The sequence below is a fragment of the Hyla sarda genome, chromosome 8, assembly GCF_029499605.1.
Source record: "Hyla sarda isolate aHylSar1 chromosome 8, aHylSar1.hap1, whole genome shotgun sequence".
Lineage (NCBI taxonomy): Eukaryota > Metazoa > Chordata > Amphibia > Anura > Hylidae > Hyla > Hyla sarda.
The window spans coordinates 125,112,411-125,140,071 of record NC_079196.1 but is presented as its reverse complement, the minus strand read 5'-3'; the positions used below and the strand labels follow the sequence as shown (position 1 = coordinate 125,140,071).

At 43.9% G+C, this 27,661-nt stretch overlaps 1 protein-coding gene across 15 annotated transcripts in view; it reads right to left on the bottom strand.

Annotated features, from left to right (window-relative positions):
* GULP1 (GULP PTB domain containing engulfment adaptor 1) overlaps positions 1-27,661 on the bottom strand; it is a 1,103,506-nt gene that overhangs the window by 73,282 nt on the left and 1,002,563 nt on the right. For all 15 annotated transcript variants that reach the window (XM_056535167.1, XM_056535165.1, XM_056535168.1 and 12 more), the window contains one exon: positions 9,699-9,793. In XM_056535167.1, coding sequence (XP_056391142.1) covers positions 9,699-9,793 — 95 coding nt within the window. The remainder of the gene's footprint in view (positions 1-9,698; positions 9,794-27,661) is intronic.

Sequence of the window (27,661 nt, the reverse complement as noted above, 5' to 3'; positions counted from 1 at the left end):
TACACAGGGACAAGGCAAGAGCAAGGTCGGAAATAGCAGAAGGTCAGGGCAGGCAGCAAAGGGTCGTAGTCAGGGGCAACAGCAAGGGTCTGGATACACAGGCTTGGGATACACAAAACGCTTTCTCATGACACTAGGGCAACAAGATCCGGCAAGGACAGGAAGGGGAAGTGGGTTTATATAGGAAATGGAGGTGATTGCACTTAATTGGGCCAGGCACCAATTAGTGGTGCACTAGCCCTTTAAATTCCAGAGAGCCGGCGCGCGCGCGCGCCCTAGAGAGCGGGGCCGCGCGCGCCGGGATGGGACGGAAGGAGGACGGGGCAGGTGAGCAGAACGGGATGCGACCCGCGGGCGGGCTCGTCCTGCCGCGCGGATCGCATCCCCGACAGGGGACTCAGAGCAGTGCTCCCGGTCAGCGAGTCTGACCGGGGTGCTGCTTACAGAAGAAGAACGCCACGAGCGCTCCGGGGAGGAGCAGGGACCCGGAGCGCTCGGTGTAACACTGTACTCCATCATCCAAAACGATATGATTCGAAAGGCCATTAAGACAAAAAATATGTTGACGAAAGCGCTTCGTCAGCTGTGGAGCAGATGGAAGACCTGGTAACGGAATTAAATGAGCCATCTTAGAAAATCGTTCAACCACTACCCACATGACCATGTTATTACAAGAAGGAGGCAGATCGGTAATAAAGGCCATAACTATGTGAGACCAGGGAGTTTCCAGAATGGGTAAAGGCTGTAAGAGTCCCGCAGGTCTTTGCCGAGGAGTTGTGTCACGTGCACAGGTAACACAGGGACGAACAAAATCAGTGACATCACGTTCTAGGTGCGCCCACCAGTTGAGATTAGTTGAATGGTCTTTCATATTCCAGGGTGATTAGCTAGCAAAGAAGAATGTCCCCCAATTCAGGACTCTACATCTCAGTTGAATAGGTACAAAGGAATTCCCAGGGGGAACATGTAGCTCGGCAGGAGCTGCAGACACCAATCACTTTGGAGGAATGATATGCCTGGGTGTGAAGTCCAATCCTACAACATCGGAGGACCTGGAAAGAGCATCGACTCTGATGTTCTTGTTAGCATGGCGGAAATGAATTAAAAAATTAAATCTGGAAAAGAAAAGAGACCATCTAGCCTGGCGAGGTTCAATCGCTGAGCTGACTGGGGATATTGGTGATTCTTATGATTAGTATAGATGCTGACCGGATGAGAAGAACCTTCTAATAAATGTCACCATTCCTCCAAGGCAAACTTAATAGCAAGGAGTTCTCGATCACCAATAGAGTAGTTCCTCTCTGCAGGCGAGAAAGTCTTGAAAAAGAAACCACAGGTTACAAGCTTGCCCTTAGAGTTTTTCTGGGTTGGCACGGCACTGGCTCCTACGGAAGAAGCATCTACCTCCAAAGCAAAGGGTAGATCAGGTCTTGTAAGCAGGGAAGCCGATGCGAAAGCTGTTTTTAAGTGAGTGAAGGCCTCTTCTGCCTCCGAAGACCAAGTCTTGGGGTTAGAGTCCTTCTTAGTGAGGGCCACAATCGAAGTAACCAAGGAAGAGAAATGTGGGATGAACTAACTATAATAATTGGCAAATCCCAAAAAGCGTTAAATTGCCCGTAGGGCAGAAGGGCAAGGCCAATCCAATGCCACAGTTAGTTTGTCAGGATCCATCTGAAAGCCTTGATGAGAAACAATGTAACAAAGAAACGAAAGACTAGACCTCTCAAATAGGCCTTTTTCCAGCTTGTAGTAAAGATGATTCTTCCGGAGGCGCTGAAGAACTAGACGAACATGAACCATCCTTCTTCCCTCCAAAGAAGAAACCTGCTCCAGCAGGAGAGGAGGACTTTAGAATAAATCCCTTTTGGAGAGTCTGTTGGATATATTTTGCCATGGCTTGTGTCTCAGGAAGAGATAAGAGATAGATTCTTCATCGAGGAGGCATAGTTCCAGGCTGTAAATCAATAAGGCAATCGTAAGGACGATGTGGTGGAAGGGTCTCGGCCTGCTTTTCGCAGAGTAAATCTGAATAATCTTGATATGAAAGGGGCAGACCAAGTATAGGAGGAAGAGAAGAGACAGGTTTTGACTGGTCTGACAAAAGACTTTGCCAAAATTTCAGTGATTTCACCAGATTTCCAGTTGTGGAGAATGACGTTGAAGCTATGGAAGACTGAGAAGAAGCTCCGAAGTGCAATGTGGAAGCACATAGAAATAAATGTTTTCCTTGTGCAAGACTCCTACTTGCCTGACAAGAGGCTCTGTGCAAAATAGCACCTTGCAATCCATATTTTGTCCATTAACAGAAGAAATATACAAGGGCTTAGCAAGCCGAGTCACAGGAAGATGATGTTTATGGACCAAGGAAGGATCAATGAAGTCGCTAGCAGAACCAGAGTCCAAACATACAGAAGCGATGAATGAACACTTGGCAGAAGTATAGACTTGAACAGGAATGGTCAATCGAGGAGAGGCAGTATTCACACCTAGGGACGCCTCTCCAACATGTCCTAGGTGTTAGTGTTTCCAGGACGCTGTGGACGTATAGAACAGTATTTAAGAAAGTGCTCTGGACTGGCACAATATAGGCACAAATTCTCATTGCATCGTCGGGATCTTTGCAGCTGCGTTAACGGTTCACTTGCATAGCCTCTTCGGCAAGAGGCAAAGAAGACTGTAGAGGTGGATGTTGGAACACGGGTGCCAAGCGAGGAAATTGCCGTGTTCGGGCAGGTTCTCTTTCCATACGAAGCTCCTCCTGCCTCTCGGCAAAATGCACATCAATACAAGAGGCTTAACGGATTAGTTCACACAGGGTAGATGGAGGATCTCGTGCAGCGAGAGCATCCTTAATTCTACTGGACAGTCCTTTTTTAAATGTAGCACACAAGGCCTCATCGTTCCAAGCCAGTTCAGAGGCAAGAGTGCGGAATTGAACCGCGTAGTCGCTTACGGAGGAGTTCCCTTGGCAGAGGTTAAGTAGAGCCGTCTTGGCAGAGGAGGCTTGTGCGGGTTCTTCAAATACACTGCAGAATTCTGCTTGGAAGGCCGACAGGTTAGAAGTAACCAGATCTTTACGATCCCAGAGAGGAGTAGCCCAGGCCAGGGCTTATCCGGACAAAATAATGACCACAAACGCCACTTTAGCTCATTCCATCAGGAACTGATCCGCCATGAGCTCCAGATGCATGGAACACTCACAAAACCTCTACACTTTGGATCGCCTTCATACTTCGTGGGTAAGGGTAAACGAAGCTTGGATCCAGAAGAAGCTGCAGTAACAGGTGGTAAGACAGGAGCAGGGTGTTGCTGCTCGGCTAGAAGCTGTGGCATCATGGCAGACAATTGACTCAGTTGTTGTGCCTGATGAGCTAACTGTAGAACCACTACGGAGGAGAGGTCCGAAACTTCTGGCAGTGGTACCTTAGCGGGATCCAGGGCCAGATCTTACTGTAAGACTCATGGCAATAAGCTGTAGCACACAGGGTAGTAGGCGACCTGTGTGGCTAATGATGCGGGCCGTGCCAGGGAGCGTAGTCTAAGGTGCTGCTGGTTTTCACCAGAGCCCGCCGCAAAGCGGGATGGTCTTGCTGCGGCAGGCGGCACCCAGGTCGCTGCCCCTGGCACGACTCGTCCACAAAGGTGGCTGAGGAAATGCGAGGCACAGGAGGGATACAGCAAGTCATGGTCAGGATAGCTGAAGGTCAGGGCTGTCGGCACAGGTGCCAAGTCAGGAACGTAGCAGGAAGTCTATAGGCAGGTGGCACAGGAGCAAGGTCAGTTCATGGAACAATGGGGTCTGGAACTCGTCAAGGCAAGATAAACAAACACTTTCTCTTGGGCACTAAGGCAACAAAGATCATGTAGGGGTATGTGGGAGGTGCAGGTACTTAAAAGTAATAAAAGTAATAAAAAGTTGCAGTTGCAAGACATAATTACGGGCGCACTGGCCCTTTAAATCTGAGCTTCCGCACGCGCTAGGAGATGGGGGCATGCGCGCCAGCGCTGAGGAATGTCGGAGAGGGCAGGAGGGAACGGAGGTGAGTGACGGGCTGGGATACGCATGCGGGCTCATCCCGCAATGCGAATCTAAGCCCCTCCGGCTGGGGAGGTGAGAGAAGGGGAGTGCTCATAGCCAGTGTGTCTGACAGCAGCTTTTCAGAAAGCTACCTGTAGCTTTGGCTAAATAATTGACTGACCCTTAGGATTCATAAAGATATTTACAAATTAAATAAAATAAAAAAAATAAAACAAAAACATTATTTTCCAAGCTAAAGTAAAAAAAAAAAAAGGCAAAAAAGAAAGGCACAAACTTTTTTCGAGAACCTAGAAAAAGGTTAGCAGCTATTATGCAAGCTCAAATGTGCTTGCCTATAAACAGACAGATAAGACAGAAAATAACGGACTGAAATACATATTTCATTCAACAGAAATAGACAAGACAGGACTAAGCTTTAAATGGGTACTCTCATTAAAACTAATTTTTGCTATTGCACTCCTTATGGTAAATAAAAAATATTTCTTATATATTTTGTTTAAAAAAAATGAAGTTTTCTGTTTTATTTGTGCTTAAAAAAGCTCAAGAGCACATTTCCCCCCATCTCATACAGACTTTGGACAGAAGCCCAAACACATGAAATGCAGCCTGAAGTGCGGAAGGGGGTTGTCCAACCAACAGCATATGGCAGTTAAGTGTGAGAGGAGCTATGATTGGATGAGGCCGGACACCTCCCCCCTCCGCCTCAGCTTTCCAGGCTGCACTTTCTGTGTTTGGGGGAAAATGATGGGGGAAAATGTGCTGTTGAGCTTTTTTAAGCACAAATAAAACATAGAAAATTTCTTTTTTTTTTTAAACAAAGTATATTAGAAATATTTTTTATTTAACATAAGGAGAGCAATAGCAAAAATTTTATTTTAATGAGCTACCCTTTAATTCAATCTCCACCCATAACCTGCTTTTTAAAGTATGTCTTGTGATATAACAGGTAATGTTGAGCGTGAATATTCACAATTCAAATATTTATTGCGAATTTTGCATATTCGTGAATATGGCATATATAGCACTATATATTCGCAATTACGAATATTCGTAATTTTTTTTGCACACAGAACCCATCACAGTGATCTTATCCATCCCTGCTTCCAGCTTATGGTCTAAAGAAGGCTCCTATACTATTTACTGTATTAGACTGGAGAGCGGATTTTCGCAAATATGAGAATATGCGAATATTCGCGAATATCATCACTAAAGAATATTAGGAGATAGATGGATATATATATAAAAAAAGAAAATGGCAGCAGCACACTTGGTCAACAAAATGGAGGCTCCTAGCGCACTTTTTGATCAAAACGTGTCCCCCATCCACCACGCGGAGGTGACCTCTTATCGGATGGGTCCCTAAACACTCACCTACCTCAGGCTGGGTGACATGTTGGATCCACTAACGATCCAAACCACCTCCTGTGAAAATAGGGGAGGGGATGCATGGCTACAGAGGGAGCCACTCCCCCCAAATTTGCACAGCAAAGAAAAAAAACTGAAAATGTAGCCAGCACCTAAACCCAATACACGGGTGCACGCTGCTGTGGCAAGTACAAAACATGTAAAAAAAGAAAATGGCAGCAGCACACTTGGTCAACAAAATGGAGGCTCCTAGCGCACTTTTTGATCAAAACGTGTCCCCCATCCACCACGCGGAGGTGGCCTCTTATCGGATGGGTCCCTAAACACTCACCTACCTCAGGCTGGGTGACATGTTGGATCCACTAACGATCCAAACCACCTCCTGTGAAAATAGGGGAGGGGATGCACGGCTACAGAGGGAGCCACTCCCCCCAAATTTGCACAGCAAAGAAAAAAAACTGAAAATGTAGCCAGCACCTAAACCCAATACACGGGTGCACGCTGCTGTGGCAAGTCCAAAACATGTAAAAAAAGAAAATGGCAGCAGCACACTTGGTCAACAAAATGGAGGCTCCTAGCACGCTTTTTGATCAAAACGTGTCCCCCATCCACCACGCGGAGGTGGCCTCTTATCGGATGGGTCCCTAAACACTCACCTACCTCAGGCTGGGTGACATGTTGGATCCACTAACGATCCAAACCACCTCCTGTGAAAATAGGGGAGGGGATGCACGGCTACAGAGGGAGCCACTCCCCCCAAATTTGCACAGCAAAGAAAAAAAACTGAAAATGTAGCCAGCACCTAAACCCAATACACGGGTGCACGCTGCTGTGGCAAGTCCAAAACATGTAAAAAAAGAAAATGGCAGCAGCACACTTGGTCAACAAAATGGAGGCTCCTAGCGCACTTTTTGATCAAAACGTGTCCCCCATCCACCACGCGGAGGTGGCCTCTTATCGGATGGGTCCCTAAACACTCACCTACCTCAGGCTGGGTGACATGTTGGATCCACTAACGATCCAAACCACCTCCTGTGAAAATAGGGGAGGGGATGCACGGCTACAGAGGGAGCCACTCCCCCCAAATTTGCACAGCAAAGAAAAAAAACTGAAAATGTAGCCAGCACCTAAACCCAATACACGGGTGCACGCTGCTGTGGCAAGTACAAAACATGTAAAAAAAGAAAATGGCAGCAGCACACTTGGTCAACAAAATGGAGGCTCCTAGCTCCTACCCGTGTATTGGGTTTAGGTGCTGGCTACATTTTCAGTTTTTTTTCTTTGCTGTGCAAATTTGGGGGGAGTGGCTCCCTCTGTAGCCGTGCATCCCCTCCCCTATTTTCACAGGAGGTGGTTTGGATCGTTAGTGGATCCAACATGTCACCCAGCCTGAGGTAGGTGAGTGTTTAGGGACCCATCCGATAAGAGGCCACCTCCGCGTGGTGGATGGGGGACACGTTTTGATCAAAAAGTGCGCTAGGAGCCTCCATTTTGTTGACCAAGTGTGCTGCTGCCATTTTCTTTTTTTACATGTTTTGTACTTGCCACAGCAGCGTGCACCCGTGTATTGGGTTTAGGTGCTGGATATATATATAGAGATAGATAGGTAGATAGTTATCTGCATGCTCACACTTGCATGCGCATATGCAAATGCGAAAATAACCGTGAATATCGAATATGCAAATTTCGCAAATATAGGACGAATATTCATCCATATATTTGCAAAATATTGAGAATTTGAATACGGCATATGCAGCTCATCACTAATAATAGGTATATACATCAGAAAAGTAAATCTTCACAATACTAACCATCTCTGTCGCTAAAGTCCAATGAAGCATTAAAGAAAATCAGAAAGACAAACTCATATCAGGCTTTGATAATAAACAATACAAGAGTCCAGTTAGCAAGGGTAATTTGACCATACTCGCCATTTGCAGGTGCATTTCTAAAGATTGAATTCTACTTGGGTAAACAGTTCTTACAGTGAATTTTCTTTAACTGACTTGGTTTCTAAGTATTTTCAACAGTTCAGATATACAGTGGGGCAAAAAAAGTATTTAGTCAGCCACCAATTGTGCAAGTTCTCCCACTTACAAAGATGAGAGAGGCCTGTAATTTTCATCATAGGCATACCTCAACTATACCTCAAATAATTTTTTTGCAAATTATGGTGGAAAATAAGTATTTGGTCACCTACAAACAAGCAAGATTTCTGGCTCTCACAGACCTGTAACTTCTTCCTTAAGAGTCTCCTCTGTCCTCCACTCATAAAATGTATTATTGGCACCTGTTTGAAATTGTTATCAGTATAAAAGACACCTGTCCACAACCACAAACAGTCACACTCCAAACTCCACTATGGTCAAGAACAAAAAGCTGTCGAAGGACACCAGAAACAAATTGTAGCCCTGCACCAGGCTGGAAAGACTGAATCTGCAATAACAAGCAGCTTGGTGTGAAGATATCAGCTGTGGGAGCAATTATTAGAAAATGGAAGACATACAAGACTACTGATAATCTCCCTTGATCTGGGGCTCAATGCCAGAACCACTTGGGGGGACCTAGAGAATGACCTGCAAAGAGCTGGTACCAAAGTAACAAAGGCTATCATCAGTAACACACAACGCCGCCAGGGACTCAAATCATACAGTGCAAGATGTGTCCCCCCTGCTTAAATCAGTACATGTACGGGCCCGTTTGAAGTTTGGTAGAGAGCATTTGGATGATCCAGAAGAGTATTGGGAGAATGTCACATGGTCAGATGAAACCAAAGTAGAACTTTTTGGTAAAAACTCAACACATGTCATGTTTGGAGGAGAAAAAATGCTGAGTTGCATCCAAAGAACACCATACCTACTGTGAAGTATGGGGGTGGAAACATCATGCTTTGGGGCTGTTTTTCTGCTAGTGGACCAGGATGACTGATCCATGTAAATGAAAGAATAAATGGGGCCATGTATCGTGAGATTTTGAGTGAAAACCTCCTTCAATCAGCAAGGGCATTGAAGATGAAACGTAGCCGGGTCTTTCTGCATGACTATGATCCCAAACACAATGCCCAGGAAACGAAGGAGTGGCTTCGTAAGAAGCATTTCAAGGTCCTGGAGTTGCCTAGCCAGTCTCCAGATCTTAAACCCATAGAAAACTTTTGGAGTTGAAAGTCTGTGTTGCCCAGCGGCAGCCCCAAAACATCACTGCTCTAGAGGAGATCTGCATGAAGGAATTGGTCAAAATACCAGCAACAGTTTGTGAAAACCTTGTGAAAACTTACAGAAAATGTTTGGCCTCTGTCATTGCCAACAAAGGGTATATAAGAAAGTATTGAGATGAACTTTTGTTATTGACCAAATACTTATTTTCCACCATAATTAGCAAATTAATTCTTTAGACCATATGATTTTGTGGATTTTTTTCCTCATTATGTCTTTCATAGTTGAGATATACCAATGATGAAAATTACTGGTCTCTCTCATCTTTGTAAGTGGGAGAACTTGCACAATTGGTGGCTGACTAAATACTTTTTTGCCCCACTGTACATTTTTATTTTTGTGGATTCTATTCTACTGAATTGGCAGAAATATATGGAAACAAAAGTCAGACAACCAAAGGCGCTCCCTGTGCCGTTACCAAAAGTCAGGTGGGTACATGCGATTAGGCAAAATGCTCACGCACCTGGAGATGTTGGGCTCAGAGCGCAACATCTACAGAAGCATTTAATAGCTATTCCTTAGTGTGGCTGCCTCCGGACCTGGATCCACCTGCAGGGGGTGTGGCTGGAAAAGCCACGGGCACCATGGAAGAATAAGGGTTCTTTTATTATAAATGCGTTTCGAGAGCTGCCCACTCTCTTTTTCAAGTCTTACAAGTCTCTGCACAGAGGAAGACAGAGACAAGTAAGACTTGAAAAAGAGAGCAGGCAGCAATTTAAACCCGTTGTTCGTTTAAAATAAAAGAACCCTTATTTTTTATCCACGGTACCCATAGTTTTCTGTTATCAGCGTTGTGCGCCCCGCATTCATCCTGGGATTTCCCTTCCGTCTGGACTCAGTTGTACCGCAAGCACTAAATTGACCACAGTCTGCTTGTGACATTATAACCTCATCACCCAAATAACTCAGACATGTGATCATTTAATTATAAGTTTCACTGATCAGTTAAAGGCATTGGAGACTCAAATGCAATGCTCTGACTAAACAATTATACTGTAGTTCTGAATTTTAATTCTATTAAATTGCACATGCATCAGTTTATGAATACCTCAGCAATTGGTATAAGCAACTTAATGACTTACCTGCATTTCATCAAGTTTTGACTGTATATCTGGAGTATAGTCACCCACAGCGCAGCAAAATGGATCAAATGGTTCTGCACCAAACAGATCTTTTTCTACAAGACATAATATATTTTTGGACATACTGTTATTTGTGTGTTACTTAATTATTAAAAGTAGGATATTGCAATTGAGTGTGAAATCTCTCAAATAAAAGTAACAATATATACTGCAGTCATATAAAAAAATATAATCTGGAGGCAGATTCCAAGAGACATGCAGAGGAGCCTAATGTCCCATACTGCAAATCTACTATTGCTTTACCCTTTACTAATCATCTAATCATATTTGTGGTAATAGCATTAATTTTACACAACTAGTGATAAAGAGAAGTTTAAAGTGTACCTATCATTAAAAAAAAGTTTTTATATGTTAAAGAGAAAGTTATTTCTAATAACTTTCTAAACATATGTTATAAATTTTTTATTTTTATCTATTTTAACTTGGGAAAACCCACCACTAGGGGGCTCCCTTCATATCCTGGCCCTTAGATTTCGGACTCATGCTGCTGGCATGGGTCCAAAATCTGACTGCAGCCAGGCCACGTGGCCAGCACAGCGCTGCTCCCTGCCTGTCAATCAGACCAGAGCAAGCGCTATGCCCACAACAGCAGCGGCAGACATGGTCAGCAGGCCGGCTGGAGGCAGGGGACAGCTATGGAAGAAGTTCTCACCTCCTCCCAGATGACCTGCAGCTTGTCTGCTGCTTCTCCTCTGCTCAGGACACCAGCGGAAACAGGGGAAGTGGTCCCCTCCCCCCCCGAGCAGGCTTCCATTAAGTTACGCCTGCTGGGGCACGCCCACATTGTCCTGCCAACAGCTCACTCTGTGAGCAAGGAAATAGGTAAGATGCAGAGCTTTTTAAAGTCCTTAACAAAAATTTAAGAGCAGGGGGGGGGGGGTTGTTAGGTGTAGTTGGGGGAGCATAGCCTAAGTTAGTTTAGGATAGTTTATTTAGTTAAAGGTACTCTTTAACAATAGCCCACATACTATGAAAATGTGAAGTAATATTTTTTATGGGAGTTATAATGAGAACTTGAGCTCTGATTTGAATGACAACCAGATGACAGAAATCAGCTGCCAATATTTCACTCTATTCTGGTTGACAGAGTTTAAGGCTACCCTTGTGGCATTATCAAAGCCTTTTGGTTGGAGGTGGCTGAAAGAAACTGAGGTTGTGTCTGCACAGCATAAGGATTAAATATTGGCACAGGTCAGAAGGCTACAAACTGTCACAGCAGCCCTAGAGCCCTAGGAGGGCATACAGTGGTTACCTAGCTGGGGCGGTACCAGGAGAGCTTGTAAGGATAAAATCAGCAGACAAAAGAATAAACAATAACAGTCTGAAGGTCAGAAGCCAGTAGAACACATAAAGACACATTTAAACATTGGGTTAACAGATACACATTACAATGATTGAAGCCAGAGGTGTACTGGCAGAATCAGCAGACAAAGGATTACTAGGTACAGTGCATGGTCCATGAAAGAAATGCAACAAAGTAAGATTACAGAATATACAAGCCGGGAGAGACAAAATCAAAGGCAATGATTCCCAAACACAATTGTTTTTATCCTGAGACATAGCCCTGATCTGCTCGGTGTCTTGACACTTTGATAGGCCAATCAGTCCTCCTCACAGGAAGGCTGGTGGCTAGAGATGAGCGAATTTTTGAAAAATTTGATTTGGCCGATTCACTGAATTTTCTGAAAAAATTTGGTTCCGGCTATTTCCAGGCTACAGAGAGCTTCAATAGGGATGTAGAACACTTTGCCTTGTCGTTTGTGAGCAGTTTGTTCTCCCTCTAAGTGGTGCAGGCCTGACTAGGGAGGGCTACTGGGTAGATCCTTCCAGTATGATATGCTTGTCTAAAATATCAAGCCATGCACATGTAAGTAAACATGGCTGGTACTGCAAAAGTGCGTATGAAACTGTGAATGTTTCAATCAGTTATGGCTTCATTTTCTCACTCCAACCTGTTTCTCTGGATTATTGTGGTAATTCCAGAAATTATATATATATGACGACTAGAGATGATTGAATTTTATGAAAAATTTGATTTGTCCAATTAAGCGAATTTTCCTGAAAAAATCTGGTTCGATTCAAATTTATTTGCGTTGAATAGCTATTAAAGACTGACATGAGCGCGTGGAGACCAAATGGCAGCAAAATGACACAGCCTGGAGGTGACAGCAGCCGTGGTAATTCCAGCTCCAATAGTGTATAATTACTACTACAAGATCAATATAACAAGATCACATGGCAGCACAATGACAGAGCCTGGAGATGGCAGCAGCCTGACGAGACCATAAGGCCTCACAATTAAAGATATTTTTTTAAATGTTGAAGACTTTAAATACATGATGAACATTAAAATTTTAATTTAATGTGCCAGCAGCATGAGGAGACCACATGGTGGCAGAATGACACAGCATGGAGGTGGCGGCAGCATGAGGGGACCATATAGTGGCTGAATGACACAACCTGGAGGTGGCACCAGCATGAGAAGACCATATAGTGGCAGAATGACACAGCACAAATGATATGCTGGAAGGGCACAGAGACTTGTCCATGCAGTGGAGGCTGATGACATGGTGGAGGATGAGGAGGCCTAGCCGGACGCTGTCGCAGGACCAACGGACTGAGAGTATGGAGGCAGAAGCGTGACCTGGCCAAGTTGCTGGTGTCTAAAGGGGAGAAAAGGGAGAGCGCTTCTTGGTGTGATAAAAGAGAGATAATCAGTATAAAAGTGAAATAAGACAGCAGCTCACCAGATGTGGTTGTGTAACGTCATACACAACAATGGTAAGTGCATCAAGAGGTAGTGTATCCGCAGCCCTCTGGCTAGGCAAGGTATTAAATCGGTCTGGCTTCAAGGAGAATGCCGGCTCCATGTGGCGCAGGATACAAAAGGAATGGAGATGAGATAAAATCAAGGTAATTTATTTCCCAAGATGCAACGCATTTTGCTGCGGGAAAGCAGCTTCATCAGGCATGAATGATGCTGCTTTCCCGCAGCGAAATGCATTGCATCTTGGGAAATAAATTACCTCGATTTTATCTGATCTCCATTCCTTTTGTATCCTGCGCCAAGTGGAGCTGGCATTCTCCTTGAAGCCAGACCGATTGAATAAGTTGCTGGTGTGGCTGTGCAGGAACCACATTCACCCAGTGGGCCTTAAAGGACATGTATTGTCCTTGGCCGTAGTTACAGCTCCACACATCAGCGATGCCGAGCACTTTGGTCCACACCGACAGGCTCAAGGACTGGCCCACCTTCTGTTCCACATAATTGTGCAGGGCTGGTACTGCCTTTTTCGCAAAGAAATGACGGCTTGGCACTCTCCACCTTGGCTCGGCACAAGCCATCAGTTCTCTGAAAGGTGCAGAGTCCACCACTTGAAAAGGGAGGGACTGCAGCACCAGCAACTTGGACAGGAGCACATTCAGCTTCTTCCCTGCTGGATTAGTGGGCAAATACTGCTGTTTCTTGGACATCGCTTCACTGATGCATTGCTGCCGGGATGACTGACTGGAAGTAGGAGGAGCAGGAGCCTCTGGACCGACAGAAGATGGGTATGACAGACAGCTCCCTTCGGCTGAGGTGGTGGAGCCTTGCTGGCTGAAACAGGGAGCGGCGTGCCACTGCCACTGGGTGAGGCAGCAGGCTGGACCACCACATCGGAGCCATGGTTCTCCAAGGCCACTTTATGGTGATGCTGGGCCGTGGTGCCAACATTGGGACCCTGGCCATGCTTCACCTTCTGCTGACACATCTTGCATGTAGCCATGTTAACATCCTCCGGATGCTTGATGAAAAACTGCCACACTGCCGAGTAGCTGATTTTCCCCCCAACAGTACACACTGACTGACTGCTACTGCCGCTGACTCCAGGAACCCCTGTTCCACTACCTCCCGGGAAGATAGGCTGCCGCTAAGTAGGTGGTCTAACCTGGGCATGTTTGGCTCCAGACTTCCCACTACTGCCACCATGCTGACTCCCAACCATGCAACCACCTTGCTGGCTCAGTTGCTGCCTCATGGGCAACCTGCTCTTCTCCTGATGATGATGAAGCCCCTTCTGCACCCGGCTCCCTAGTGTGTTCGGCTTCATTATCATCAAATTGTATCTGCACATCACTGATTTCCTCCTCAGGTTCCTCAACAGTGTCTGTTTCAGGAGCCTGAATGCTTGCAACACCACCTCCCACACAACTCTCCTCATCACTGCTTGCCCGCCTAGCAGAGGAAGCGGCAGATGTCTCCTCCAATTCTTGGCTCGGCATAGGCTGCTGACTGTCCTCTATTAGATCATTCTCACTGAATAGTGGAGCTGAACCCACAGCATGAGATACTTCTGTGGGGGAGGGAGACACATAGGACAGAGGCAATTGGAGGACAGGGACTGCTCCCGGGCTATGCCAACTGAGAGTAGTGTCTGAGAAACCCACCGACTGCTGACTGGGGGTGTCAGATGTCACTTGGGAGGAGGTGGATGACCGAGTTATCAAATGATGACGGCAGATGGGTTGCTGGTCGAGACACGACTGCTAGCTGATACCAGGAGCTCAGGCCTCTTGCTGCAACTCCTGCTGCCAAGCGCCCCCTAGTCTGCTGCGACCTCTGCCTTCTCCTGATGAAGTTAGGCCTCCGCCACTCCTCTGTGCACGTCCTGGCACTTCTCACATACCTGACATACTTATACACCAGCTGAGTCTGTATATGTTACACTTATAAGAGGACAATACGCTCCACTATGCTTACAACTGTATTAGGCTACAAAACTAGGTTTGTAGGTTTGGCTGGCCTTTCAGAGTGACTGGCCCAAATGATTTTAACAGGAGAAAAAAATTGTACACCACCTATGTACGAATACCCTCCACTATGCTTACAACTGTATTAGGCTATAAAACAGATGTGTAGTTTTGGCTGGCCTTTTAGAGTAACTGGCCCAAATTAGTTTAACAGGGAAAAAAATTGCACACCACCTATGTACGTACAGGTTAAACGTATGAGAGGAGGACAATACGCTCCACTACGCTTACAACTGTATTAGGCTACAAAAACAGGTGTGTCGTTTTTGCTGGCCTTTTGGAGTAACTGGCCCAAATGAATTTAGCAGTAAAAAAATCGTACACCACCTATGTACATACAGGTTACACTTATGAGAGGAGGACAATATGCTCCACTACACTTGCAACTGTATTAGGCTATAAAAGCAGGTGTGTTGTTTTGGCTGGCCTTTCAGAGTAACTGTCCCAAATGAGTTTAACAGAAAAAAAAATCGTACACCACCTATGTACGTACAGGTTACACTTATGGGAGGAGGACAATACGCTCCACTACGCTTACAACTGTGTTAGGCTATAAAAGCAGGTGGCTAGCCTTTCAGAGTAACTGGCCCAAATGAGTTTAACAGGAAAAAAAAATCGTACACCACCTATGTGCGTACAGGATAAACTTATGAGAGGACAATACGCTCCACTACGCTTACAACCTGTATTGGGCACTAAAAGCAGGTGACTATGGCTTTTAGTGCTCACCCTAACTGGCCCCTATTAGCTTTAGAGTTGTACTACTCCCCAGTGCACCAGTACTGGCTGGCTGCTGATAGGCTGCATGCCACCATGTGATTCAGGGTCATCCGTCCATCCCACCAGGATTCCTTGCCCCATGTCCTCACACGTGGATCCGGCATTTTAGCCCCCAGGCTTCAGATAATAGAGTCTATGAAGTGATCGGTTAAAACGAATTGCTGCAATATTCAGATTCGTTGCGAATCAGATTTTTTATGAAATTTGGAACAAATTCAGATCCGTCATATTCAATTCGCTCATCTCTACTGGTTTGCAATTGCATACATGTGACGCTTAATTGCAACATCCTGCTGAACAGAGCAATAGATATTAGTGGGGAACAGCGCATTGGGAAACTAGAGAGGTTACAAGGGTTATATGTTAAAGGGATTGACAGATGTTGCAATAGATGTAATCCCAAACCCAGAGAAAGATGTTTTTGTAAATTAGGTAAAGGAAGTATTGTAGGCAATCATATTGATAGACATTGATACAAACATTTTTAAGACTTTTTTAAAAAGCACTTTTGACACCACAGAAGATAAGTAAGATAATGCAGAATAGAAAAGATAGATATTTTAGAAATTGTTTTATAAGTACAGTGCGACGGAGGCGGGTGAGGGGACCTCCGCTCGCGTTCTACCTGATCGGGACATCGCGATTTCACCGCGATGGTCCCGATCAGCCCGACTGAGCTGCCGGTAAGCTTGTACTTTTATTTTAGATGCGGCAATCAACTTTGAACGCCATGTCTAAAGGGTTAATAGCGCGCGGCACAACGATCGGGGCCGCACGCTATTAGCCCAGGGTCCCGGCTGTCATTAGCCGCCGGGACCGGGCGCAGGGCATACAGGTACACCCTGCGTCCTTAGGAGGTTAAATATAGACTCTACTGTTTCATTAATGTGTTGTCTCTGGTCATTTCAATATTGTGGCTGGAGCTAGGCAGATACACAACCTAAGTCCTTAATGAAGCACCACAGAAAAATAAGTCACAGGGTGTTGCACTTGTGAGGAGATCAGTGCAACATCTGTGAATTGTAGTTTCTGGCACTACAAAATCCAATTTTTCGGTAACGTTTCAGTAAGGTATCGGCAAACATCAAAATGCAGATGTGGAGGTGCACCATCCTACTGATATGACACAAGCCATTCCTTTAACATGTCCAGGTAGAAGTGGCCTAGTCAAAAAAGAAGAGACTGTAGACTTTGCATATTCTTAATGAACAGAACACATTTACATTCGGTGATTCCCACATGTGCTCAATAAGGTGATTGACCTTTACACTGAGTTAAAAGGTAGTCACATCCCTGAACACCAGTCATTCAGTGAATTCAGCATCCTCTTCCAATCATCCCTGTAAGTCAGTGCAAAAGTAACAGCTGTGCTGTGATTAGTTGCTTTGGCAACTTCAGTCATTGGCCCATTAATAAACTATGATGTACTGCACTTTAATTACAGGTCTTTTCTTTTGCAACATCCTTTTTAATTGTTTAGAAGACTTAAAGGGGTACTTTTCTGCTAAAAATCAATAAGGGGACTGATCACGGGGGATCCGATCGCTGAGACCTCTGTGATCTCTGGCCAAGCACCTTGAATTCAAAATATTTACGTTCAGAATGCTGGCAGTGCTGGGCTTTGGAGCAGCCGTGGTCGACACCCCCCCCCCCCATACAAGCCTATGGTAGAGACGGAGATACAGCATTCATGTATCTCCGTATCTATCATAGAGATATATGGAGGGGATGTGACAACCACAGCTTTGGGCTGTGGTTGCTAGCAATTCGGTATGGAGTGGAGATTGCTCTGTGTATGCAGATTACTGGGGCACCGTGCAGGAGATTGTGGGGATCCTAGCAGCTGGACACCCCATGCTCAGAGACTTATCCCCTATCCTGTGGATAAGGAATAAGATGCCTAGGAGCGGAGTACCCCTTTAACCCCTTAAGGACAATGGACGTAAATGTTTGTCCTAATGAGCTGGTACTTAATGCACCAGGAAGTACAGCTGCAGTTATCAACGAAAGCACTGATGTCTGCCATTAACAACTCAGATGCCGTGAGCAATGCTGATCATGGCAACTGTGGCCTTAGCGTTGCCGCGGGTGATTGATTGGGGGTTTGAACAGTCAGGATAGTCTGCTATCTGGTGATCTGCTGCTCTGGTTTGCCTTCAAGCAGACTAGAGCAATAGATTGCTGATATTACTGATAAGTGCTATGCATAGCACTGAACAGTAATATCAATCTAAGGATTGCTATGTATAGTCCCCTATGAAGATGTAAAAAAAAGTAAAGTTAAAAAAAAACTTTTAATAATATGTTAATACGCCCTTCTCCCAATAAAAATTGATATCACCCTTTTCCCAAATACACCCTTCTCCCAATAAAAATTGATATCACCCTTTTCCCATTTTACCAGAAAAGTGGGGGGGAAAAATGAAACAAACATATTTGGTATTGCCACGTGCATAAATGTCCAAACTACTAAAACGTAATGTTAATGATCCCATATGATGAATGGCGTAAATGATGAAAAAAAAAAAAAAATGCTGCCTTTTGGTCACATCAAATAGTTCAGTAATAGAAAAAAGTGGGTAATATTTTAATTGTATTGATCCACAGAATGAGGAAAACATGTCAGTTTTACCGTACAAAAACTAAAGGCTTCAAATGTTGTAAAATTGTGCTTTTTCTTTTCTAGTTCCACACAAAATAATATATTTTAGGCTTTACCATACATCATTGGGTAAAATTAAAGGTGTCATTACAAAGAACAATTGGTTTTACAAAAAATAAGCTCTCAAATGGGTCTGTGGATAGAAAAATAAAAGATATGAAAAATAAAGTTATGGAGAAAAATAAAGTTATGACTCTGAAAAGTTAAGGAGGACAAAACAAAAATGCAAAAAAATTAAATTGTCGCGTCCTTAATGCCAAAATGGCTTTGTCCTTAAAGGGATAAATAGGCACTTTAAGCAAATGTTGCGTAAATCAATAGTACAAGCGGATATCAGAGACTTTGTAATGTATCTTATTTGATTAAAATGCCTTTTTTTCTCCTGTTCTCAAACTTTTTCCCTCTCTTCCCCACCTCCTGCTGTTAAAATTATCTCTAAAAATCCTCTCAACTTTGTCCAATTTCTGCAAGACAAGCAATACAAGTCTGGAAGGGGGAGGAGATAGCTCTGCTCACCAGCTCTGGGTAAACAGAAAATAAGCCTGCAGACAGAAATCTGCTGAAAAATACCATATACAAGTTAAATAATGGTCAGCCATAGTTCTATTCCTTTAATAGAAACAGACGGCAGCTTATCCTGAAAAATCACTTAAAACCCCTTAAGGACTCAGCCCAATTTTCTCCTTAACCCCTTAAGGACCAGGCCATTTTACACCTTAGGACCAGAGCGTTTTTTTGCACATCTGACCACTGTCACTTTAAACATTAATAACTCTGGAATGCTTTTAGTTATCATTCTGATTCCGAGATAGTTTTTTCGTGACATATTCTACTTTAACATAGTGGTAACATTTTGTGGTAACTTGCATCCTTTCTTGATGAAAATGTTGAAAATTTTGCATTTTTCTAACGTTGAAGCTCTCTGCTTGTAAGGAAAATGGATATTCCAAATAAAAAAAAATTTGATTCACATATACAATATGTCTTCTTTATGTTTGCATCATAAAATTGACGTGTTTTTTCTTTTGGAAGACACCAGAGGGTTTCAAAGTTCAGCAGCAATTTTCCAATTTTTCACAACATTTTCAAACTCACTATTTTTCAGGGACCAGTTCAGGTTTGAAGTGGATTTGAAGGATCTTCATATTAGAAATACCCCACAAATGACCCCATTATAAAAACTGCACCCACCAAAGTATTCAAAATGATATTCAGTCAGCGTTTTAACCCTTTAGGTGTTTCACAGGAATAGCAGCAAAGTGAAGGAGAAAATTCACAATCTTCATTTTTTACACTCGCATGTACTTGTAGACCCAATTTTTGAATTTTTACAAGGGGTAAAAGGAGAAAATGTATACTTATATTTGTAGCCCAATTTCTCTCGAGTAAGGACATACCTCATATGTCTATGTAAAGTGTTCGGCGGGCGCAGTAGATGGCTCAGAAGCGAAGGAGCGACAAGGGGATTTTGGAGAGTCCGTTTTTCTGAAATGGTTTTTGGGGGGCATGTTGCATTTAGGAAGCCCCTATGGTGCCAGAATAGCAAAAAAAAAAAAACACATGCCATACCATTTTGGAATTTAGACCCCTTGAGGAACGTAACAAGGAATTAAGTGAGCCTTAATACCCCACAGTTGTTTCACGACTTTTGCATATGTAAAAAAAAATTTTTTTTTTCACTAAAATGTATGTTTCCCCCCAAATTTCACATTTTTGCAAGGGTCAATAGCAGAAAATGCCCCACAAAATTTGCAACCCCATCTCTTCTGAGTATGTCGGTACCCCATAAGTTGACCTGAAGTGCACTACGGGCGAACTACAATGCTCAGAAGAGAAGAAGTCATATTTGGCTTTTTGCGAGCAAATTTTGCTCGGGGGGGCATGTCGCATTTAGGAAGCCCCTATGGTGCCAGAACAGCAAAAAAAAAAACACATGGCATACCATTTTGGAAACTAGACCCCTTGAGGAACGTAACAAGGAATAAAGCAAGCCTTAATACCCCACAGGGGTTTCACGACTTTTGCATATGTATAAAAAAAAATAATGTTTTCACTAAAATGTGTGTTTCCCCCCAAATTTCACATTTTTGCAAGGGTTAATAGCAGAAAAGACCCCCCCAAAATGTGTAACCCCATCTCTTCTGAGTATGGAAATACCCCATGTGTGGACGTCAAGTGCTCTGCTGGCGCACTACAATGCTCAGAAGAGAAGGAGCGCCATTGAGCTTTTGGGAAAAAAAATGTTTGGAATGGAAGTCAGGGGCCATGTGCGTTTACAAAGCCCCCCGTGGTGCCAGAACAGTGGACCACTCCCCACATGTGACCCCATTTTGGAAACTACACCCCTCACAGAATTTAATAAGGGGTGCAGTGAGCATTTACACCCACTGGTGTTTGACAGATCTTTGGAACAGTAGGCTGTGCAAATGAAAAATAAAATTTTTCATTTTCACGGACCACTGTTCCAAAAATCTGTCAGACACCTGTGGGGTTTAAATGCTCACTGCACCCCTTATTACGTTCCGTGAGGGGTGTAGTTTCCAAAATAGGGTCAAATGTGGGGGGGTCCATTGTTCTGGCACCATGGGGGCTTTGTAAACACACGTGGCCTTCGATTCCGGACAAATTTTCTCTCCAAAAGCCCAATGGCGCTCTTTTTCTTCTGAGCATTGTAGTGCACCAGCAGAGCACTTTACGTCCACATATGGGGTATATTCTTAATCAGAAGAAATGGTGATACACATTTTGGGAGGCTTTTTTCCCTATTTTCCCTTGTGAAAATGAAAAATTTAGGGTAACACCACCATTTTAAAGAAAAAATATTTTTTTTCTTTTTCCCATACAATGTACATAGTGCACTTTCACTCCTGAGCCTTGTTGTGCGTCCGCAGAGCATTTTATGCCCACATATGGGGTATTTTCATACAAATTTTGGGGTCTTTTTTTCCTTTTACCTATATTTTTTTACAATAACATGTAAGTGTAGACCCCAACTTTACCTTTTCATAAGGGGTAAAAGGAGAAAAAGACAATTTCTCCTGAGCACGAAAATACCCCATATGTGGCACTAAATTGTTGCCTTGAAATATGACAGGACTCCGAAGTGAGAGAGCGCCATGCGCATTTGAGGCCTACATAAGGGATTTGCATGGGGACGGACCCGGATGCAAGAATTACACTTGCCTCCAAAACCAAACTTACCCTATGGCAGTGTTTCCCAAACAGGGTGCCTCCAGCTGTTGCAAAACTCCCAGCCTGCCAGGACAGTCAATGGCTGTCCGGCAATACTGGGAGTTGTTGTTTTGCAACAGCTGGAGGCTCCATTTTTGAATCAGTGTACTTTTTATTTTATGTAGGTGTTGTGTAGTGTAGTGTAGTGTAGTGTTTTTAGGGTACATTCACACTGGCGGAGGTTTACAGCAGATTTTCGGCTGGGAGTTTGAGCTGCAGCGGAAGATTTGCTGCATCTCAAACTTGCAGCGAGAAACTCACTGTAAACCTGTATCCTGTATCCTGTACATTGACATGGGGTGGGGGCAGACCTCCAGCTGTTGCAAAACTACAACTTACAGCATGCCCTTTGGCTGTCGTGCATGCTGGGGGTTGTAGTAATGCAACAGCTGGAGGCACACTGGTTGCAAAACACTGAGAGTTTGTTACTTAACTCAGTGTTTCACAACCAGTGTGCCTCCAGCTGTTGCAAAACTACAACTCCCAGCATGTATGGTCTATCAGTGCATGCTGGGAGTTGTATAATTTGCAACAGCTGGAGGGGCACAGGTTGTGAAACACTGATTTAGGTAACAAACTCAGTGTTTTGCAACCAGTGTGCCTTCAGCTGTTGCAAAAAGCTACAACTCTCAGGATGCAGTGACAGTCGAAGGCCATCCTGGGACTTGTAGTTATACAACATGCTGAGGGTTGTAGTTATGCAACAGCTGGAGGCACAAAAAGTGCCTCCAGCTGTTGCATAACTACAACTCCCAGCATGCACAAACTACCAAAGGTTATGCTGGGAGTTGTAGTTGTGCCTTCTACTGGTGCATAACAACAACTCCCAGCATGCCCTTGTGTGCATGCTGGGAATTATTGCTTATCAAAAGCAGAATGAAGGAATCACAGTACTAGTTTTGTGTAACATTGCTTTATCCTGCCATTGCGTCTTCTGATACCTTTGTGCACACTCTTACATCGGCAGACATCTGCCAACAACCAGGGATACTGTAGCATCAGAGAGAATGTTCAGCGTGTCAGGACTCATCATCCCCCCTTACAAGATTGACTGTCGGCAATTTGAGAAAACTCACATTTGTTAGAATAAATCAGGCATGGAGCATTGAAGAATTTAAACCTTAATGCCAGATGCCACTGATTAGACAGTACTATTGTTGGATCTATAATATTCTGATATATTGATGGCTATATCTATACTCATATGCCTTTATTAAACCCCTTAAGAACGCAGCTCATTTTCACCTTAAGGATGCAGCCCTTTTTTGCAAATCTGACCACTGTCACTTTACACACAGTAACCCCGCGTCATATCACGGCGGGCCCGGCGTCATAGTGAAGCCGGGACCCGCCTCTAATAGCGCGCAGCACTGATCGCGGCGCCGCGCGCTATTAACCCTTTAGCAGCGCGCTCAGAGCTGAGCCGCGCAGCTAAAAGTGAAAGTGAAAGTTTCCGGCTAGCTCAGTCGGGCTGTTCGGGATAGCCGCGGCTAATCGCGGCATCCCGAACCGCTGACAGGACAGCGGGAGGGCCCCTACCTGCCTCCTCGCTGTCCGATCGCCAAATGACTGCTCAGTGCCTGAGATCCAGGCATGAGCAGGCATGAGGCAGAATCGTCGATCACTGGTTTCTTATGAGACGTTATTAAAAGTTTGAATCTCCCCCCTTTTCCAATAAAAAAAACACAGTGTAAATAAAAATAAAAATAAACATATGTGGTATCACCGCGTGCGGAAATGTCCGAATTATAAAAATATATCATTAATTAAACCGCTCGGTCAATGGCGTGTGCGCAAAAAAATTCCAAAGTCCAAAATAGTGCATTTTTGGTCACTTTTTATATCATTTAAAAATGAATAAAAAGCGATCAATAAGTCCTATCAATGCAAAAATGGTACCTTTAAAAACTTCAGATCACGGCGCAAAAAATGAGCCCTCATACTGCCCCATACACGGAAAAATAAAAAAGTTATAGGGGTCAGAAGATGACAATTTTAAACGTATTAATTTTCCTGCATGTAGTTATGATTTTTTCCAGAAGTCCGACAAAATCAAACCTATATAAGTAGGGTATCATTTTAATCGTATGGACCTACAGAATAAAGATAAGGTGTAATTTTTACCGAAAAATGTACTACGTAGAAAAGGAAGCCCCCAAAAGTTACAAAACTTCGGTTTTTTTTTTCAATTTTGTCGCACAATTTTGTCGATTTTTTTTCCCATTTCAACGTAGATTTTTGGGCAAAATGACTGACATCATTACAAATTAGAATTGGTGGCGCAAAAAATAAGCCATCATATGGATTTTTAGGTGCAAAATTTAAAGAGTTGTGATTTTTTTAAAGGCAAGGAGCAAAAAACGAAAATGCAAAAACGGAAAAAACCCCGGTCCTTAAGGGGTTAAGCATTAATAACTCTGGATGCCTTTACTTTTCATTCTGATTCCGAGAATGTTTTTTCGTGACATAGTCTACTTTATGTTAGTAGTAAAATTTTGTCGATACTTATTTATGAAATTTTATGAAATTTTTTTAACTTTGAAACTCTCTGCTTATAAGGAAAATGGACATCCCAAATAAGTTATATAAACATTCCCATAAACAATATGTCTACTTTATGATTGCATCATAAAGTTGACATGTTTTTACTTTTGGAAGACATCAGAGGGCTTCAAATTTCAGCAGCAATTTTCAAATTTTTCACAAAATCTTCAAAATCTGAATTTTTCAGGGACCAGTTCAGTTTTGAACTGGATTTGAGGGTTCTTCATATTAGAAATACCCCACAAATGACCCCATTATAAAAACTGCACCCCTCAAAGTATTCAAAATGATATTCAGTAAGTGTATTAACCCTTTAGGTGTTTCGCAGGAATAGCAGCAAAGTGAAGGAGAAAATTCAAAAGCTTCATTTTTTACACTTGTATGTTCTTGTAGACTCAGTTTTTGAATTATTACAAAGGGTAAAAGGAGAAAAATCTTCCTAAAATTTGTAACCCAATTTCCCTCGAGTAAGGAAATATCTCATATGTGTATCTGAAGTGTTCTGTGGGTGCACTAGAGGGCTCAGAAGGGAAGGAGTGAAAATGGGATTTTGGAGAGTCAGTTTTTCTGAAATGGTTTTTGGGGGGCATGTCACATTTAGGAAGCCCCTATGGTGCCAGAACAGCAAGAAAACCCGCACATGGCATACTATTTTGGAACCTACACCCCTCAGTGAACATAACAAGGGGTCCAGTGAGCCTTAACACCCCACAGGTGTTTGACGACTTTTCACTAAAGTTGGATGTGTAAATTAATTTTTTTTTCACTAAAATGCATTTTTTCCCCAAATTTTACATTTCTACAAGGAGTAATAGGAGAAAATGCCCCTCAAAATTTGTAACCCCATTACTTCTGAGTATGGAAATTCCCCATGTGTGGACATCAAGTGCTCTGCTGGTGCACTACAATGCTCAGAAGAGAAGAAGCGCCATTGAGCTTTTGGAGAAAGAATTTGGTTGGAATAGAAGTCGGGGGCCTTGTGCATTTACAAAGCCCACCGTGGTGCTAGAACAGTGGACTCCCCCACCCCACATGTGACCCCATTTTGGAAACTACACCCCTTACAGAATTTAATAAGGGATGCAGTGAATATTTACACCCCACTGGCGTTTGACAGATCTTTGGAACAGTGGGCTGTGCAAATGAAAAATTACATTTTTCATTTTCACAGACCACTATTCCAAAAATCTGTCAAACACTTGTGGGGCGTAAATGCTCACAACACCCTTTAATACATTCCATGAATGGTGCAGTTTCCGAAATGGGGTCACATGTGGGGGGGATCCATTGTTCTGGCACTATTGGGGCTTTGTAAACACACATAGCCTTCTGGACAAATTTTCTCTTCAAAAGCACAATGGCAGTCCTTCTCTTCTGAGCATTGTAGTTCGCCTGCGGAGCACTTTACATCCACATATGGGGTATGTTCTTACTCAGAAGAAATGGGGTTACAAATTTTGCAGTGCTTTTTCCTATTTTCCCTTGTGAAAATGAAAAATTTAGGGTAACACCAGCATTTTAGTAAAAAAACATAATTTTTTTCATTTTCCCATCCAACTTTAACGAAAATTCGTCAAACACCTGTGGGGTGTTCAGGCTCACTATACCCCTTGTTACGTACCGTGAGAGGTGTAGTTTCCAAACTGGGGTCACATGTGGGTATTTTTTTTTTTGCGTTTATGTCAGAACCGCAAATCACCAATTTAGGCCTCAAATGTACATAGTGCGCTCTCACTCCTGAGCCTTGTTGTGCGTCCGCAGAGCATATTACGTCCACATATGGGGTATTTCCATACTCAGGTGAAATCGCATTACACATTTTGGGGGTCTTTTTTTCCTTTTACCTCTTGTCAAAATGAAAAGTATGGGGCAACACCAGCATGTTAGTGTAAAATTTTTTTTCTTTTTACGCTAACCGGCTGATGTAGACCCCAACTTTTCCTTTTCATAAGCAGTAAAGGGAGAAAAAGACCCCAACATTTTTTATTCAATTTCTCCCAAGTATGGAAATACCCCATACGTGGCCCTAAACTGTTTCCTTGAAATACGACAGGGCTCTGAAGTGAGAGAGCATCATGCGCTTTTGAGGACTAAAATAGGGATTGCATAGGGGTGGACATAGGAGTATTCTACGCCAGTGATTCCCAAACAGGGTGCCTCCAGCTGTTGCTAAACTCGCAGCATGCCTGGACAGACAGTGGCTGTCCTGAAATGCTAGGAGTTGTTGTTTTGCAACAGCTGGAGGCTCCGTTTTGGAAACACTGTCATACGATATGGTTTTTATTTTTATTTGGGGGACAGTGTAAGGGGTGTATATGTAGTGTTTTACCCTTTATTATGTGTTAGTGTAGTGTAGAGTAGTGTTTTTAGGATACGTTCAAACAGGCGGAGGTTTACGGTGAGTTTCCCGCTAGGAGTTTACACCGTGGCAGAAAATTAGCTGCAGCTCAAACTTGAAGCAGGAAACTTACTGTAAACCTGCCCGTGTGAATGTACGCTGTAGATTCACACGGTGAGGGGGCAAACCTCCAGCTATTGCAAAACTACAACTCCCAACATGCACAGGCAGACCGTGCATGCTGGGAGTTATACTTTTGCAACAGCTGGAGGTACACTGGTTGGAAAACCTTCAGTTAGGTTCTGTTACCTGACTCAGTATGTTCCAGCCAGTGTGAATCCAGCTGTTTCAAAACTACAACTCCCAGCATGTACTGATGTAGTTATGCAACAGCTGGAGGTACGCAACTACAACTCCCAGCATGCTGAGACAGCTGTTTGCATGCTGGGAGTTGTAATTTTGCAAGATCTGGAGTGCCACAGTTTAGAGACCACTGCACAGTGATCTCCAAACTGTAGCCCTCTAGATCTTGCAAAACTGCAAGTCCCAGCATGCCCAAACGGCTGTCTGGGCATGCTGGGAGTTGTAGTTTTGCAACATCTGGAGGGCTACAGTTTAGAGACCACTGTATAGTGGTCTCCAAACTTTAGCCCCCCCCCACCCCAGATGTTGCTAGGCAACTACTCACCGTCTTCCGTAGTCTTCACCAGGGAGCCCCATGAGGGAGCCGCACGTCATCGTTGCCCGCCGCCGATCACAGGTAAGGGACCTCCACCGCTGCTTCTGCCGGTCACACTACAGTTCTGTTCTGCCCGGATTACCGTTGGTAGGCAGAACCAAACTTTAACCCCCCCCCCCGCCCCCGATCTGCTATTGGTCTTCACTTCTTGATGACCAATAACTCCTATCCCTTCCGGATCCCCGATCCCCCTGATTTTCCAGGTCACCGGGTCACTGGACACCCGTATGACCCGGATCCGCCGAAAATTGCCGGTCTCAATTGACCTGCGATTTCCGGCGATCGCCGACATGGGGGGGTCTCAGGACCCCCCTGGGCATATACACGGGATGCCTGCTGATAGATATAAGCAGTCATCCCGGTCCGGTCCCCGACCGGCTAGCGGCCGGGACCGGAATTCCCACGGGCGTACCCATACGCCCTACGTCCTTAAGGACTCAGGATACAGGGCGTATGCAAATGCCCTGCATCCTGAATAGGTTAATTACTATATGCCATTGCCAAATATTGCAGAAGAACTTTGCTTTCCTTAAAATTCAAAACATTTCAACTTGCTCTTTTGCCCATAATTAGGACTAGAACCTTGAGATTGAGTCTGTGGATACAAGAAGTCTAAACATTGGGCTTTGTGGAAGGATGGAAAAATCTCAAGATAGAGACCTTGCAACATAAGTGACTTATGCTACCCCATGCTCAAATGACCAATCAGCATATAACACGATGATTTGATGCATAGTTTTACCCTCCCCTTTTTGTCAGACTGTAAAAACTAATGGGATTCACGGATAATAAACAGAACTCCCTGGAGTCAGTACCGA